This window comes from Festucalex cinctus, chromosome 8 (assembly GCF_051991245.1).
Source record: "Festucalex cinctus isolate MCC-2025b chromosome 8, RoL_Fcin_1.0, whole genome shotgun sequence".
NCBI classification, from domain to species: Eukaryota; Metazoa; Chordata; class Actinopteri; order Syngnathiformes; family Syngnathidae; genus Festucalex; species Festucalex cinctus.
In genome coordinates, this window is record NC_135418.1 from 5,250,405 (window position 1) to 5,268,385 (window position 17,981).

A 17,981-nucleotide genomic window follows, 5' to 3' on the forward strand; every position below is an offset into this window, starting at 1 on the left:
AGTCCCGCACACCAACTGGCGGGGATGCAGGAACAACTGGAAGGGACCCCACACGGTCCACAAGGCGCAGCCCAGGGGGGCGGCCGCGGCGGGGGCGCGGGGCACGTCCAAGGGTCCGGCCAGGTCAACATGAGCCGGTTTAACTTGCAACCCGGTGTCGGAGCCCCGAAGCGACTGGGTGTCACGGTCGGAAGCCTGGTCGGCCGCCATCCGGGAAAAGGCGAGGCCCAGCTGTACCGTGTTGACGGCTGCCCTGGACAGACAATCCACGACCACGTCGTCCTTGCCAGCAATATGTCGGATGTCCGTGGTTATCCTTTCATCCTTTCATTCTTTCATCCCAACAAACTCCCCCTTCGTCCCAACGTTCCGTGGGTGAATTATGTTCTAATCACTACACAAGCCCCCCCAGAATTCACCCACAATCACACTCCGGATGACGGGGCGGCAAAACTGCCCGACCCCTGTGGGTACAGGACCCAGGGAGCGAGGGCGGGAGGGACACAGCAGAAACACCAGAACAGTCCCGCGCACCAACTGGCGGGGATGCAGGAACAACTGGAAGGGACCCCACACGGTCCACAAGGCGCAGCCCAGGCGGGCGGCATAATTATGTCTTATTAGCCTCTTACCTGGGGCTTGAACGTAACTTCAGGACTATGTTGTGTTACTGACGTCTGGCCCAGCAGTTTGGTGCACATGGATAATGCCATTGTTCAAAAACTCCGAATAGAGGCGCACATCTACAGCACCGATGACGCGCTTCCGGTAACACTTCAAAATAATAAAAGTGTTACATTAATTGGTCTATATACTACTTGGTAAAGTAAGGTTTATTTTGATATTTGGTTTCTCACAGCCCCGTGTACTCAGGGCCGGCCCAGGCTACAGGCGAGCTAGGCGGTCGCCTAGGGCGCCATCTTGTGGAGGGGGCGCCAAATTGCAGAAAGGAAAAAAAATAAAATTTAAAAAACACAAACACAAAAAGCCCTCCCCCCCTCTCGTGTTTTCTAGCATAAAATGTTATATAGCAAATATATTTTATTGAGTTCCTTTTTTTTTATTACTTCTATTTCAAATAAATGACTGTGAGTTCACGACCTGCTGTCCTGGCGCCCTGAACCTGACCCGCTGCTGCCGCTTACAATGAATGAAAGGTAGGGGGAGGGGTCGTATATCATCTCAGAGTGTAGTGGCAGCACTTTAGAAAGATAGATAGATGGTTGGCACACTTGTGTTGTTTATACATTGACATCGACAACAATGAAAAGGTCCAAGCCTTCACGTGCTGCATTAAGAAAGCGGCGAAAGGAGGAGGAGGAAAAACGGGCCCAGGGTAGAGGTATGTATGTCAGTCAATCATCATTGTTTATAAAATAAACACCAAAATAGCGTTAGCTTCTTAGCTTGCTTGTAACTTGTTTACTGCACCATTACATCCATGCTAGTAGCTACTTTGCACACAAGAGTGGGGCAACGCTTGCTGAGTTTAAACTAAAACAGCCAGTAAGTCCAGATACCTGCAAATGGATTTGCACAAGTCATTGTTTCACATAACCACATTAATTTATTAATTTATTGAAAATAAGAATTATGTGCTGGTTTAATGTAAACATCGATATAGTAAATGCATTATTTTTTTAACTAGATGCGCTGAGAAAATATTTGCAGCCACAACAAGCACCTGCAGAAGCTGTGGTAAACAATCCTTCAGTGTCATCTTCACCAAAGGCTACTGAATGTAAGTGCATGGATGGTGCATTTAATACAAACAGCCATAATTTCTGACATTGTATTCTATCATAATGCAAATGGATTTGTTTTCCCTGCTTTAACACCAAAATAATTTGAAGTGATGTATTTTGTTTAATGTACAGCTGAAGCAACAGCCAGTCAAGCACCAATCAGCAGTACTTTGAGTGACACAAAGCTCGATCTACTAGATCCAGCTGACTATTTCAGTTATATCAGCTATTGCTGCATCATGTACAGTGCTCAGCATATATGAGTATACCACCTTTGAAAAATTTAAAGATTTTGTTCAATATCTCCCCGCGACCCTTGTGAGGAATAAGCGGTCAAGAAAATGGATGGATGGATGGATGGATGTTCAATATCTCAATAAACATAAGAACAATTTCCAAAATATTGACAAAATGTTTTCTGTAGAATACGCACTTGGCTCACAACATGAAAGTAAGGTTGTAATAGGATGCATAGATTACAAAATCTTAAATTTAATCAAATTAAGTAATGCAAAAAAAAAAAAAGCAACCCACAACAAAAACGACTACATCTAGTATTTTCTATGAGCTCCATGACTGTTATGGGTAGCAACATGTCTGCTAGGCCTGGAATTAACAAGCCTTTTTCTCGGGGTCTACTTATTTGTGCAATATGTACTCTAATAAAAAAAAAAAAAAAAAAAAAAAAAAAAAAAAACTCTTAGCAGAGATGCAGTCATTTCTTACCTGGCCAAAATCCAATATGTCAAGCATGGAACTTTTAGTTTTTCTAGAGGAGAAAAAACTTAGAGAAATCTATCCCAACATGTGGGTAGCACTCAGAGTGGCCGCTACCATACCAGTGACTGTAGCATCAGCTGAGAGATGCTTTTCCAAGCTTAAACTAATAAAAAAACTATTTAAGGACTACCATGTCACAAGAACGGCTAACTAGACTGCCACTTATCAGCATCAATCAAGAAGTATCCAGGCAGCTATCCTTTGACGCACCAATTGATGCCTTTGCTGCAAGGAGGTCCCGGCGTGCACTATTTTAAGTATTTGCCGTTATGTTCCTAAGTTATTTAGTGAAGTTTTTTTGCACACTATTCACATTATTTGTGAATCACCTTATTGCCAAAGTTTTACGATATATCAAAGTTTGTATATTGATACATTTACTATTTTTTGTATCTTACACAATTATTAATGTACATAGTGAAAACATTTTGAGGTTTTAAATACTGTCATTTTGCAAAAATTGCAATAAAAAGTTGCATTGCATTGTACTTCTGTTATTTTTCTTATTTTTATTTGTTTGCGGAATTTGGTATTTATTGTGTGATGTGCTATTAAATATAATATATCTATAATTTTTTTTTTTGTGTGTTTTTTTTTTATGGGATTGGGGGGGGCTACCATGTACATTTTCGCCTAGGGTACCAAATCATGTAGGGCCGGCCCTGCGTGTACTGTTATGCATACTGCCGTTAGCTTGACTGACGTGACTGACAAAGGATGAAAAAAAAAAAAAAAAAAAAACATCTCCTCTCCCTGTCGCCCCTTTTTGCTCACGAGCGCCCCTAGCATTTGCCTAATCCGCCTAATGGCAGGAGCGCCACTGGCTATCATCCACCTAAATTGACTGCACGGCAGCCACAATTTAAATGCAATGTTTTGCATTAATCTTGTGCTTGTCTGCATTGTACTTTGCAGCACTGATCTAAAATGAGGAATCATTCAAAAAAGTAGTGGGCATAGTGTTGCGAGATTGATCAATTGTAATATAACAAGTGAGCAAGTGAAAAAAACTTGTTCAAAGAACACTAGGGGTGGGAGGTGGGGCTGGGGAAAAAAAGTTGACCAAGTCAGATAAGTTCACTTTAAAAATAGGTCGATTGAAAATATCTGTGTCAAAGCGCCGCTGGAACTATTTGTGCTGCCTCCATGTTTCACGCGGACCTTTTATACACTCCCATAGTGTTGCGATGGCGGAAAGAGAGGAAGACTCCCCGAAACGACACAGTATGTCAAAAGTTTGCGATCATTTCCAAAAGAATGACAAAAATAAAGTAAATATAATACAGAATGGAAATGGCATACCACAGCAGAGCACAGAGAGCAAGGTGTCTTCGGTGACATTTTTCGCGTAAATCACTGCCGTTTAATTGCACATGCTTGAACCCAGTGTAGACATTCCTCTGGAAAGTCCCTTCATTTGATCCTGGTCACATCGTCAATCACATAGCGGCAGACACCAAAGAAGCAGATATTTGTTGTAACCGTAATACATCTGTTAAGTATATTTATGGTGAAATAAGGAGTACGGATACACTCCCCAAAAATCAACTGACCATGCACATGCGCTGTTCTAAAAATAGTAGTTTAGACGTAATTGTAAACTGCCTTATTCACTTTTCAATGATAATCATCGTGTGTGCGTGTTTGACTATTTTACTTCACTTTGTCAAATACAGCCTCCGCGTGTGTATGTTTGTGTGGTTTTCAGAAAGTGAAAGGTTTAACAAAATACCAATTAAGAGAGCACAAACATCGGTAACCAAATTGGTACCCACAAATCACCCTACCCACCCCTACCCCGTTTTTTATGTATTATTAGCTGTCCAATTGGATAATAATGTGTACGGCAACAAATCATTTCCATTTTATTTAAATTTTGGTGGAGTGGACTCAAATACCCGCCAGCTCCGTGATGTCATCATACAGCAGGCGAAGAGGATTCCAGTGGCGACCTATGACACTCTGGTGAACTCCATGGCCAAGAGAGTTACAACATATTGACACTTTGTGCATTTTCATATAGGGGTGTGCTCACTTTTGTTGCCAGGTGTTTAGCTTTTAATGGCTGTATTTTGTGTTACTTTGAGGGAGCAATACATTTTACACTTATATATAAACTGCACAATGACTACTTTTCATTGTGTCAAAATGCCATTTCTTCAGTGTTGTCCCATGTACTCACTTTCATGAGCTATTGTACATATATAATTTATATAGCACTATAGATACAGTCATATTGGCACTTACATTCAAAGACAAGAAGTACTTTTGGGGGGTGGGGGATTTTTACAAATGAATAAGGTGCTATTATATTCTCCATGTTCTAGCAACAAAACAAACCCTATTTTCATTGCAATGAGTGCTAATTAGAATCTCTATTAGCTGTCAGACATTTCCATCAAACACATTTATCCATTGTCCTTGAATAAGACACTAACAAGAGCCATTTACTGGGACTGTATTTTAATAAACCAAGAGGCAACATCTTGGATAATTAACATAATGAGTAAACGATTGGCACATTATTTTGCTGAAGCAAGACCTTCACCCATACTAATAATTGGTGAATGATTAGGCATTACTCTTTAAATGGTGCTGATTTCAAATGCAAAACTTTGCTGTACAAACACATTTTGTAAATAACAGGTTGTTCAAAAATCTCTAGCAACGTGAAAAGAGGCAAGGACAGCATTGGCAGGGATATGCAATTTTTATTAAGTTATGTTTTAGAAAAATCCAACACAAATTCACAAACTGATTAACATGCACAATTTTAGTATACAAGACAAAACAGTTACTTTTCAATATGAAAATGAAAATCTACATGTCAGTATCTCACAGAGATCATCGATTAATACAGCAGTATTAGGCTGGAGAACACACTATATAAGAGTAATAAGGTTGTCTTGGGTGGCCATATTTAAAAAATATATGCAAATATTTACACTGTAGGAAATACTTGCAAGCAACAACCCCTTCAATAATATCATCCTTTTGAAAACAAATTGATTTGCTTCTTTTTGAAATCAGGACACTTTCTGTTGATGTATGGAATCATGTGATCATGTAACGCCTACTACAAACTTTTCATCTTACATACTAACAAAAATAATCTCAGTCACATATTGGGAGTCTACGTGGTAACTTTCTTGCAAGTTGAAGTTATACATGAAAATGACAAAAGTAGGGAGACAGTAGTACATTATGTTAATCGGTTATCACATTATCATAAGATCGTCACCTTTGACATACTTATCAAAACCTGAACCATAAACGTGAGCTTGAAATTACAATCACTCAATGATATACAGAAAGCTCTGACCTACTATAAAGGATGGGAGCATATGAAACCAGAGAGAACTAACCAGAGACGGCTCCAATCAAAAACAATGTAGTGGGTGAAAGAAGACAAAACTTTAAGCCTCCTGGAACCACGTCTAAGTATTGGCACAGGAAGTATAACAGGATTTTGGTAAATGTAATGGAGGTGCAGTCAGACAGATTCTGCGCACCGTCATCGTATGTCATTCTTAAGTATGACAACAGTGGGTATCGAACCCTATTAATCATTGTAGAAAATTCATGGAACATAATATTACTGAACATCATATGTAGAAAGCGCTGTATAATTTCAGTTCATTTACCATTATGTATGGGGGGCACACACAGGCACGGGGTGGAAAGCGGTTCCCAAATGCCCATTGCACAGTAGTGATCTATGCTCGGCCTGGCCAATTCTACATGATCTGCCCATGGAGGCAATTGTGGTGGAGCAAAGTAATCCAATAGCAATGCTGTTTGAAGATATACTTGGAACAACTAATAAACCACAACAACTGTAAATCACTGCACTCTAACTCCTTAAAAAAAAGTTTTAAGAAAATATTTATTGTACAATAAGCACTCAGTGCACATTGACACACACAAACAAATATGTGAGCCAGGTGAACTGGTAACAGACATCATTGACGGCAACATAACAGAATGAGTACATTAAGAAGGAGACCATCAATCACCCAGGTAACTCACAAATGACAGCTATAATAATAGAACAGAAAAATCAATATTCCATTGACTAACAAGCGCACAGCTTTGTGAAACCGGTCAGGTAGCCGACTGGTCAGGCCTGATTATGCCATCCTTTTTGGACTTTTTATGAGGCCTTGGAGGTCTGCGCACCTGTTCAGACGGCTAAGGGGGGACATGCAGTCACCTTGCATCAGCTGCTTGTGCTTTTGTTTGACTTTGGGAGTGGATGGGAGAGTGCAAAACTACAGATGATGATAGCTTCCTCTCTGATGACTGCGCACAGTCCCATGTTCCGCAAAGGCACGGTAATGTCGAGCAGGTGGTTATATTGTTCCACATCCATCTGGGCACTATCAAGACTTCGGTAATCACATTGCAACCCTTCGGTATCTTTTGAATTGAAAGGGAGAGGACTCTCTGTCGTTTCTCCTTATTTATTCTGGTATAAAGTTAACAGTAAAGTCGTTCTGTTGCCTTAATGGCCCAATATATTTTGTACACTAACCGTACACCAGGGTTCCCCAATTCCGGTCCTTGGCCGGAGTCCTGCAGGTTTGAGATGTTTCCATCCACTAGCACACCTGACTCATATAATCAGCTCACCAGCATGCCTGATAATGATCCTGATCTTTAGCATCAGGTGTGTTGGTAGGCGGAAACATCTAAAGCCTTGAGGACCCAGGGAACCCTGCCCTACACCATATATACTGGAACCAAATTGTCATCTTCTTCAGTCCCACTATGGGCATTTCTATCTCAGTACATTTGGTCAATATATGCGATACAATTTCCGAGTATGAAGCTTTCTCCCTATTTTTCACTACAATGTCCTAAATTTGTAAGCAAAATTGACTCCGACTTTTCTGCAATATGAATGTCTAGTCTGAGCCACTGAAATAACTTAACTTTGAGCTCAGGTGAAGGCACTGTCATTGGTCTTGTCCATTGTGCATTGGGGCAGGCAATCATTGATAGTGTAGTTGTGTAATAAAGAACATACTGTAGGTCATCTAAAAGTAAAAGAACAACAATACACATGGAATTAGTTTGACATGGTAGCACATCCGTCTGTGAAAATCAACCTTTTTGCTCGAGCAAGAAAGCCGAGTGTGATGGACATTTATTATTTAAGGCTATGAGATGGAGAGAACGTAGCAACATCTTTCACGGTATTGTAGAGAAGGCCTGGGGCACGCAAGTCTGTGGCTGGACAACAGATTGAATATTATTTAAGTGTACTGAATTATGTGGGTGTGGGGCATGGGTGATCCATTAGCAACACATTTGCTACATTACAGAAAACGGTAATCCAACTATTCAATAGGTCTTCTTTTTCACAGTACCAAATAAGTGCTGATGTCCATTTATTTGATTGGCGTGAAATTAATTTGGTTTTCTCATAAAATCGCATTGTTGAGGCGTTAAGCAACCAATGACAATGGACTAATTAATCGTTAAGTCCTTGAGATTATGAACATTTTTGTTCATCAAACATTTCATCAAGCAAGTACGGTATACTCTATTAGTTTGGTTTGGAGTGCATGTGTATAATTGATTTTAAGGCAGTCACATATTTTACAAACACATTGGATGAGTCATGTTGAACCTTGCAAATGAAACAACACTGTGGCACTTATAACTCCAAATGAAATATCGGAAGGTATCATGCACTCAAATTCTTACATCTTTGTCTCTACTGATATGCACACTTTAACAGTTGCGTCTTTTAAGGAATCCCAAATTCGATCGCTGAACCCTTGGCCCTCCAGTGGAGGGATAACATTCGGACAAACAGACTGAAGGGACTGTCGGGAGCACTGGAGGTTCTGATTAGACATCACCACATGAAGTAAAGCAGAGCACTGATAAGTGTTGCAGAGAGGTTGAATTCGTTCAAACGGGATGTCCCTGAACCCCGTGCTCCCATACCTGAAATGAAAAAAAACAGATTATAGGTTAATGAAAAAAACACATATAAGAAAAGTAGACTATTTTGTCTAAATGTCCAAGTCAGTCTAAAACCAAAGACAAAAGTATTTTTGTGAATAAATATTTTCATTAAATGTACATGAACACCATCACTGTGTTTATGGAAATGATACTGTAGATGTGTCACCAACTGTGAATGTAGACACAGTTGATGAACCTCTGGATAAATTCACCTGCAAAATTTCGAGTGTCTTGGTGCTGTTAACTGCTATTAAAACTAAGACAACCCTAGGCGGAGCACTTTGAAATGGCCTTGAAATCAAAATGCAGGAAAGCATTGCGTAAGTACAGAAAAACTACAGTCCAAATTTTCTTTGACTTGTGCATACAATTGTTTTTGTAATTTCAAGTAAGCATTAATAATAAGAAAAAAAAATTCTGAACTCATTTGCAAGATCAATTTGCTGTGGTCGATAAATATCACTAAACCTCCAAATCAGAGCGCACCAGAAACTCCCTGAAAGTATCTGCGGTTAAGCGACTCAGGTCTTACTTGCAGGAAAGGTATTATTTTGTGATTATCGGACCTTTTGAAATCTGATTGGTGGCTATGACATATGGGGTATCTCATGAGCAATTTATTGGACCCCTTTTGTTTAGCCTCTGCACGGTTGGGAAAACTCGGCCCTTGAGGGCCGGAGTCCTGCAGGTTTTGGATGTTTCCCTTCTCCAATACAGCTGATAAATGATAAGCTCATCAACAAGCTCTGCATAAGCCTGATAATGATCCCATTGATTGGAATCAGCTTGTGTTGGAAGAGGGAAACCTCCAAAACCTGCAGGACTGACTATCCTAGCTAGTAAGATGACAGTGTCCCCAAATGACTATAGTTCAATTAATTTAAGTGAGTGTGATCACTGTCTAAAACAAATAACTGGAGATACAAAAATGTTCTCCAATTAAAACAAAACATAGTAATTGATTTCAGCAACAAAGAGGATTGCTGTCAAGTAAACATCTTGAGTCACTGTCTTTAAAAACCAAAGCCCAAGTCTGACAACCTTGGTGTGCTGATTGATCTGGCTTAAAGGGATCGTTCGGCTTTTTTAACATGAATCTCAATTACCGCCAGCCACTACTTTTCTGTTCGTTCGTATCACTGCACGGCGCCCTGTAGAACGCTAACCGACGCACTGCAGCCAGCTAGCTGATACTTCCGCCGAAAAGGCAAACAACTTCAGGCGGAAGTATCAGCTAGCTGGCTGCAGTGTGTCGGTTAGCGTTCTACAGGGCGCCGCGCAGTGATACGAACGAACGAACGAACGAACAGAAAAGTAGTGGCTGGCGGTAATGGCGTCTGACTTTATTCAGAAAAGAGTATTGTGATGGAAATGTATCACGCTTTTGAAAACAAATAGTTTTTAGAAGAAAAACGCTTTATTTCCGAGACCCCAGCCAGCTTGCTGGATTATTTTCCTCTCGTCCAACGCTGAACCAGAACGCGTGTCACAGAACGCTGTCGGGGGTAAGTCAGTGCTGATCGCACACACGGGAGGTGAGGATCAAATTGAGATTCATGTTAAAAAAGCCGAACGATCCCTTTAAGCAGTCTTATCAAATCAATCACTAAAACAAGCTGAAAATATATTCAGAGTGAATGTTGCATGTTCCAAGCAGACCAGGAGACGCACATTCTTGCTTTTATCTTTAGTAGACATGATTATAGAAATGGTCTTCTGAATGGTCTCCCTCAAAAGAGTAGTAAACAGCTGAAGCTCATTCAGAACGCTGCAGCTCGGGTTCTGACCAGAACAAAGAGAACAGAGAATTATACTCCAATTCTAAAGCCTTTACACGAGCAACCGGTAAGCTTCAGAAAAAGTGGAGTTTTGAGAAATGCTAATATGTACAATCAAAATCCAGTAGGGCTCTGAGGTTTGCAGACTATATATAATGGTGGATGCCAGAGTTCAACGCAAACGTGATGAAGCAGCATGTAGCTGTTATGCTGCACAGAAATTGAGTAAGCTGCCAAATGAAGTTAAGTCAGCCCAAGCGTGAATGTTTCTAAGTCCAGGTTAAAAACTATTTTTCTCCTCATGCTTACATTCAAAGAGGCAGTTCAGATTTTTTGACATGAATCTGTATTTCATCCTCACCTCCAGTGTGTGAGATCAGCACTGACTTACCCTTGACAGTGTTCTGCGAGACGAGTTCTGGTCCAGTGTTGGACGAGAAGAAAATAGTCCGGCGAGTTGGCCGGGTCCACTTAAATAGTGTTTTTCTTCTAAAAACATTTTGTGTTCAAAAGAGTGATACATTTGCACACAAAACTCCATCCTGAACAAAAGTCAGACTCCATTACCCCGGGCCCTATTTTTCTGTTCATTCGTATCACTGCGCGTCACCGTGTAGACAGCTGATAGACGCGCTGCAGACAGCTGATAGTCGCGCCTTCCGCCTTCGAAAAGACAAACAACTTGTAGATTAGTGCGCGTCTATCAGCTGCATGCAGGGCGCCACACAGTGATACGAACGAACAGAAAAGTAGTGCCTGGCGGTAATGGCGTCTGACTTTTTTTCAGGAGGGAGTTTTGTGTGCAAATGTATCACTCTTTTGAACACAAATTGTTTTAGAAGAAAAACGCTTTATTTAGGTGACCCCAGCCAACTCACCGGACTATTTTCTTCTCGACCAACACCGGACCAGAACTCGTCTCACAGAACACTGTCAAGGGTAAGTCAGTGCCGATCGCACACACTGGAGGTGAGGATGAAATAGAGATTCATGTCAAAAAATCCGAACTATCCCTTTAAGCTCTTTTAAAGCATTAAAAGCATATTTTTTTTAAATGTACTTGCACTGTACAGGATATTCTTTTTGCAAATTAAGTAAGCTGTATTGTATTTTTTTTTAATGTTAACTGTTGAACTTTTAATCATGTCAAGCAAATTCAGTTACCTTGTGTATGAAATGCGGCATATAAATGAAGTTGTTTTGCTTTGACAAGCCTATAAGCACGATAAGTAATAAAATAAAGTAGCTGTGCGCATTTCTATCTACTCCTGGGCTACACTTAAAGTTGAATATTTGAGCTCTTTATAATTACAAATTCCTCTACTGGCAAACTCGCCAAGGTTAGTCACAAATATACAGTATGTTATAGTTGACATTGGCATTTTGTAAACACGACACAAGGAAAACAGCTTTGTGACCTGACCTATTGAGTTAGAAATTAATGACTGCCTAAAGACACATCCACAAAGAGCATTTATCAGCACACTAGAATTTTACTCATTGATAATTAACTTGGAAAGGAACATCTAAATAGCCAATACTGCAATTTGACTTTAAGGCAAAGAAAATGCTCTCCTTCCACCTCTCAGAACATTTCATCAAACTACCAATATAATACTATGCACAACTAAGTCACATTTTCAAGTCCTGGTTATGTTTATTATTATTGTTATTTTATAGTCCTTTGGTAGGCTGTCTTCACTCTCTTGTGTGTCCCTGAGGGGCCCCAGCATTGTTGTGTGACATCAGATTACTCTGTGAAGACGGGGGAAGATCGATTTGCCCTTAGGTTGGTGGTGTTGTTTGCTGGTCAGCTATTTCCACCTTCCATGTTTTGTGTATTGCCGCAAAAGCTTACACAAGCAAAACCTGAGCAGTAACAGCACATAGGATGACACTAACAAAGCATGAGAGGCCATTCATTTTAGGCTGAAGTTAAGTAGTTTGGATAATGGATGGACGTAAGTTACTTGCATTGTTTTAGTTCTTGGTTTAAGTGCGTGGAAATTATAGTTTATTTGACGTCAAAGATAAGTGTAAACAATTCCCTAGCTGTACACAGAAACAGTAGAAGAACATAACCGCTGCATATTCTATGTTGGAGAGATGTTAAGGCAGCCAACAGGAGAAAACAACTTGGATGGCAAGAAGCCCACACCCCTAAAAATCTCAGTTTTACGGTTTACTTGCACTCAAACACATCTATAAGACTTGCTTGAAAAAGGATGTATTGAGGCCAAATGTAATGTTCAGTTATTTACGCACTTTTTGTTGGGCGTCTGAGAGGACAGTGCAAGGAAGACATAGCTTGAAACTCACTTAATTTGTGGATGTGGATGGGTTCACTGCCTGCACCTTCACCACCCTCGCTCGTGGCCTTGATCTGGATGAGATAGTTGTCATTGCTGGACAGACTGAGCTCTAAAGAGGTTTTATTGGTGACAAAATAGTTTATATCATTGTGACGGTGTCTTTTCAGCAGCACCTACAGCAGAGGAGGGTCACAGATTAAAGCAAACATCTTCATCCTTTGATGCTGAATGATGATCTCTAGGCAAATCAGACCTACCATATAACCAGTGACTTTTGACTCTTTCTCCATGGCTACAACAGGATCCCAATGCAGTGAGAGTGTTGAGCCAATCATGGACCATTGCACGTTGAGAGGTGCCCGATCAGGTGCTGGACAAAGATCAGGAGTCGGTGTGATATAAGTTGTCATTTCTCAACTTCAAAGATAAATACATTCTTATATTCTTATATCACTGATCTATAACGTATTTCATATACATCACTCAATCTGCTTCACATGCTGTAATCATAACATTTATGTACATAAAAATACAGTACTACTTAAAAATATGCAAGTTTAACAAATAACATCAGTCAAAAACAGTGTTGGAGATTTGAAATCAAGGTTAAAATAAATAAATAAATAAAAATAGCTTACAAAAATTATTGTACTAAAAGTGAAAAAACAAGACTTGATGAAAACATGATTTAAAAAAAATAATTGAAAGACCTTAATCATTAGGTACTGGAAAAGAGCATCATTTTTAATCAGGATTTACACTTTATTGGTACAACTGATTTTATAAAGAATACTAGCCATTTGGGGGACTGTATTATACCCAAGTACAGAGAAAAAAAAAGACGGAATTTTAAGGGTTATTTTGGGAGGCATATTACACACATGTGCACGTTATTCATGGGATGGGATGGTAATTTTCAGTGCCATTGATAATGATAAAACACAAATTCAGATAGATGATTCATATTGGATAGGATATTTCTTGATAGGAGATAAAGCAAAAATAAAAATCGGGCATAGAAAGATGGACTCCCCCCGCCCTGTTCGAACCTGAAGATATTACAGGAAGCTTCCTGAGCAGGTGGCAAGTTTAACTTTAATGCCACCTGTCCTCTTGGAGCATCAGCCAACAAATAAGGTGCCTATTATAATGACATAAACTGGAGTGGGTGTGCTTACAAATGAGAACTATTAAGGAATTAAATAATCCATCATCTCCAAAAGCGTTTACTTACGTGGTTTCTTTGTCGTGATGTTGATCGGCACCGACTGCGGCCCGGGGCCAGCCGTATTGCAGGCAGACACTGCAAGATAGTACGCTGTATTCGCAATCAGCCCCGTGATGTTCACAACGGTGTAGTTTCCTGATATGCGTACTTTGCCAATAGTGTCAGGCTTGGTATCATCCTCCCAGTACATGACCTGCAAAGGGGACAAAAGGGGCAAGTCCGTTGGGATTTTGATGAATCACTGACATTAATATTCCACTTTGAAATCCTCACTTGTGTGTACAAACAGGGAGGAAACCGTGATACATAATTGAGATCTCATGAGGCTCAATTTTGTATTCATCTCCTCCCTGCCACAATATATACGGCTCAGGGCATTAGTGATAGAGCATTATATGACTGATTGGTGTCACTGAAGAAAATGAAACAGTGTTATGCTAACTGGAAATAATGATGTTGTGAGTGCACTGCTAAACATCTCAATAAATGAAAATATCATAGAAAAGAAAGTGTATTTCAGCAGTTCGATTCAAAACATATTATAGTGATTTATTAAACACTGGATAATATTTATCACAAGGCCACTTCCTACATCATGATTAAAATACATATTGTTTTGAGATGGTGGAATTCAGTTTTTGTTAGGTTTAAGTAGAATAAAATTCTATTAAAAATATGAAATATAATATTTCACTCTGTGCAGTGACATGAATGAGTGCACGTCTGAAAGATAGAAAAAAGAAATTGCTTTTTTCAGACAACTTCAAGGGTCCCATTTGTGTGAAGTAACATAATAGCAAAATTGAGATGTGAAGTCCTCCTTAGGGATGCCTTCAACTCAGATTTATTTAATCTATTAAAGCTCTGTCATCGTTGCTGGGATGCATTTTATAGTAATTGTGTGGGCAGTATAGTAATAAGTAATTAAACTGCATTGCAATTCTAAGCTGTCCTAATTAAACGATGAATATAACACATGCAGTTCAAATCATTGGCTACCCGCTGTTGGTGGTGGTACAGTAAGATTCAGGATTGAAATAAATTTCAGAGCTAAAAAAAAAAAAAAAATAGCTCAGTTCTAAAAGGTCAAATATTGGAGAAAAAAAAACAGGCAAAGGAAGAAATAGTAATGTATTATTTGCATTCTTGAAAGGTTGAGGGATTTTAGTTGCTCACATGGATTTTTAAAACCAAGTTATGAAGGTGGGAAAAAAATGGAGGGCAATTTGTGTTATTAATCAAATAAACAAAGCCTGGTTTAGTTACAAGCCACAACAAACAACTCAATATTAAAATCATTGGACAAAATAGTGATTTTGTCGCAAGTTCTAGCATACCTCATATCCCAGCACTCTTTCAGGAATGGCTTGAACAGGTTCCCAGATCACTTCAATTTGTGTTGCAGACACAATCCGAGGTATAACCCTCTTAGGGGCTACACTGGGGACTGCACAAATAGAGCACATAGTGAGAATGTGTGTGGCTCAGCATCTTGCAGACTAACAGCAATAAGTAGAGAGCACAGAACAGACCTGTACTTTCACAGAAAAGCTATTTCCCCTGCTCTTTTAATGGGATCTGTAACCGACGTAAGGGAATACTGCTGGCCTGCAAATTCAATTAACACTATAACTCCCTGACAGCACACTGTAGTAAGTGTCTGCTAGGATTCCCCCTAACCTAGCAGCATGATAACTAATATAACTTGGGACATTGACATTCCAAGCTCGAGTGGGTAAGAAAACAGCAGCAGTGTCGAAATCATCACAGCATTAGTATTCAAGGTCAAGTTAGAAGGAGATAGCACATCTTTCAGCATCTCTCTTTACTGATTGGCTGTCGGTGGATACTGTACCATCCTCTGCTGAATACACGGTGGCGATAGAGCTGAAGGGCCCCTCCCCTCGATTGTTGAAAGCTCCCACTTTCACATCAAAAGGAGAGAACGGCGGGATGGTGTCGTTGTGGAAGACATAACGTGCAACGCCGGGCGTGGAGATGATGGCTCGCGTCCAAGTAACCGTGCCAGTGGGCCTGAGGGCGATGATATAGCCGAACCCATCGCCATTCTGCAATTCCTCGGACACAGGCTGGGAGCAAAACACAAAACTACAGTGATATTAAAATGCATACAGACAGAGAAACAGGCAGACCCATCTCTGTGCTGTGTTTCAACAAACACACAAGTCACTGGAAATACTACTGAGAACACTTAGCAATGACACTTGTATTTCCCTCTATAGCTATATGTAATTGTAGCCCCTCAAAAGCAAATGCTCTCTGTCCCTGCATTTGGAAGGAGAAGTGGCACACGGAGGCTGTATGGGAGGGCTGTCTCACACTGATGGGCCATAAAATTGCACAGCTCAATCTGCACAATTAAGCAAAGCTATTATTCAGCGATGGCAAGAACAGTCAAATGTGACAGATGACTTACCTCCCATGTTATCACTAATTCAGATTTTGTGCCGCCTCCACCTCCGACATCAGTGGGAGCTGTATCAGGAACTGAAAAGCGGGAAAGCCCAGAAGGGAGCAATTAGAACACAGTTCCCAAAATACAGCGCACTCCTCAACTGTACACAAAACCTCATGACAGTCTGCCTGCAGACACTTCGATTTGAGACCTTTCACATCCCTCACACCATGTCAACACTCAAGACTCACCATGCATACTCAGCATACGTTGATGAGGAATGCTCACAAAAAATACACAGACTGGCAAGGGCCATCTGTACTGACCTGCTTCAGTCAGTGCTCGGTGTGTTTATTTTTCACAAGGTTTTGAGTCATAAAGCACTCACTGGAAATGTGGAAGCATTCGCCGAAAGGTGGGCACCCGTCAATGACAAGCCAATGTAACAACACTTTTGCCCATCTCTGACAAAATCTTTCTATTATACTCAACTTGAACTTCCACTGTGTTTATGTCTGACGATGGCCATTGCAATGTCAAGAGAAGAACTGACATCCACTTTACCTGGGAAGTGGTTTTGAAATTTTGGATTTTTACCTCTGTCGATGAGACAAACTTTCAATTGCAGTTGTTGAGTTTGTTCTTAGCCTACTTTACGTTCGACAAATTTAATACTGTTTTAACTGCTTTCACGCTGCGGCAAATTGGTGCATCCTAGGGGCAACAGTAGAGCGTAGCAAATTGTCCCATTAAGCTGTGTGGTGGTATGGTTAGTAGCACTTGGCAGAAACTACTGACCTGGCATTTATGAAGTTATCAGGCTCTTTGGGTGGGCAATGCCCCGTTCATAACATTTTGTTTTTCTGTCTTTCAAATGAATGTGTAAGGCAATTTTAAATGTGTATGAAAAAAATCTCTAATACTTAGTAGAGACTTCTGTTACCATCAACCCTTATACCACGGGCATATCCGACTTTTATGATTTAACCTAAGAACTTTCTCTGGTAACAAGAGGTACATAAGTCAGTTTCGTCGGGCTGAAACTACCAATGTCACAATTTCAAATCCATCCATCCATCCATCCATTTTCTTGACCGCTTATTCCTCACAAGTGTCGTGGGGGGTGCTGGCGCCTATCTCAGCTGGCTCTGGGCAGTAGGCGGGGGACACCCTGGACTGGTTGCCAGCCAATCGCAGGGCACACAGAGACAAACAACCATCCACACACCTAGGGATAATTCGGAGCGCCAAATTAACCTGCCAAGCATGTCTTTTGGAATGTGGGAGGAGACCGGAGTACCCGGAGAAGACCCATGTGGGCACGGGGAGAACATGCAAACTCCACCCAGGAAGGCCGGAGCCTGGACTCGAACCGGAGTCCTCAGAACTGGGAGGCGGACGTGCTAACCACTCGCCCACCGTGCCGCCCAAATGTATTTATTTATTTAAAATAATCTTACAGATGTCTGACCAATTTTAAGTGTTGAAAATTGCTTGCACTCTTTGATGATGTAATGGAACTAGTTGAACAAACATGCTGTTTTGGGGTCTCCTGAAAAGTGATGATTTCGGAGGTACAAGGATTCAACCCGACACCAACGATATAACTCGATTGACACACACAAAGTGCAGACCAGTCATCACATGGTAAATGGCAACAGGAAACAACTAGTTAAACATTAAGCCAGTTGAAACATTATTATTTCATTATGACACAAATAAATAAGTAAATGTATTTAAGTA

The 17,981-nt window shown here is 40.5% G+C and overlaps 1 protein-coding gene and 1 long non-coding RNA gene across 4 annotated transcripts in view; one reads left to right on the forward strand and one right to left on the reverse strand.

Annotated features, from left to right (window-relative positions):
• The first annotated feature begins 977 nt into the window (after positions 1-977).
• On the forward strand, positions 978-2,114 carry LOC144024181 (uncharacterized). The gene is made up of 3 exons (XR_013284701.1): positions 978-1,342; positions 1,649-1,741; positions 1,878-2,114. It is a non-coding gene; the product is annotated as an uncharacterized LOC144024181 (long non-coding RNA).
• Positions 2,115-5,225: 3,111 nt separating this feature from the next.
• Positions 5,226-17,981, reverse strand: part of cntn3b (contactin 3b) — an 89,576-nt gene continuing 76,820 nt past the window's right edge. For all 3 annotated transcript variants that reach the window (XM_077529208.1, XM_077529206.1, XM_077529207.1), the window contains 7 exons: positions 16,260-16,330; positions 15,678-15,912; positions 15,160-15,269; positions 13,829-14,015; positions 12,852-12,964; positions 12,602-12,767; positions 5,226-8,483 (listed from right to left, as the gene is read on the reverse strand). In XM_077529208.1, coding sequence (XP_077385334.1) covers positions 8,392-8,483; positions 12,602-12,767; positions 12,852-12,964; positions 13,829-14,015; positions 15,160-15,269; positions 15,678-15,912; positions 16,260-16,330 — 974 coding nt within the window. In that variant the 3' untranslated portion in view covers positions 5,226-8,391. The remainder of the gene's footprint in view (positions 8,484-12,601; positions 12,768-12,851; positions 12,965-13,828; positions 14,016-15,159; positions 15,270-15,677; positions 15,913-16,259; positions 16,331-17,981) is intronic.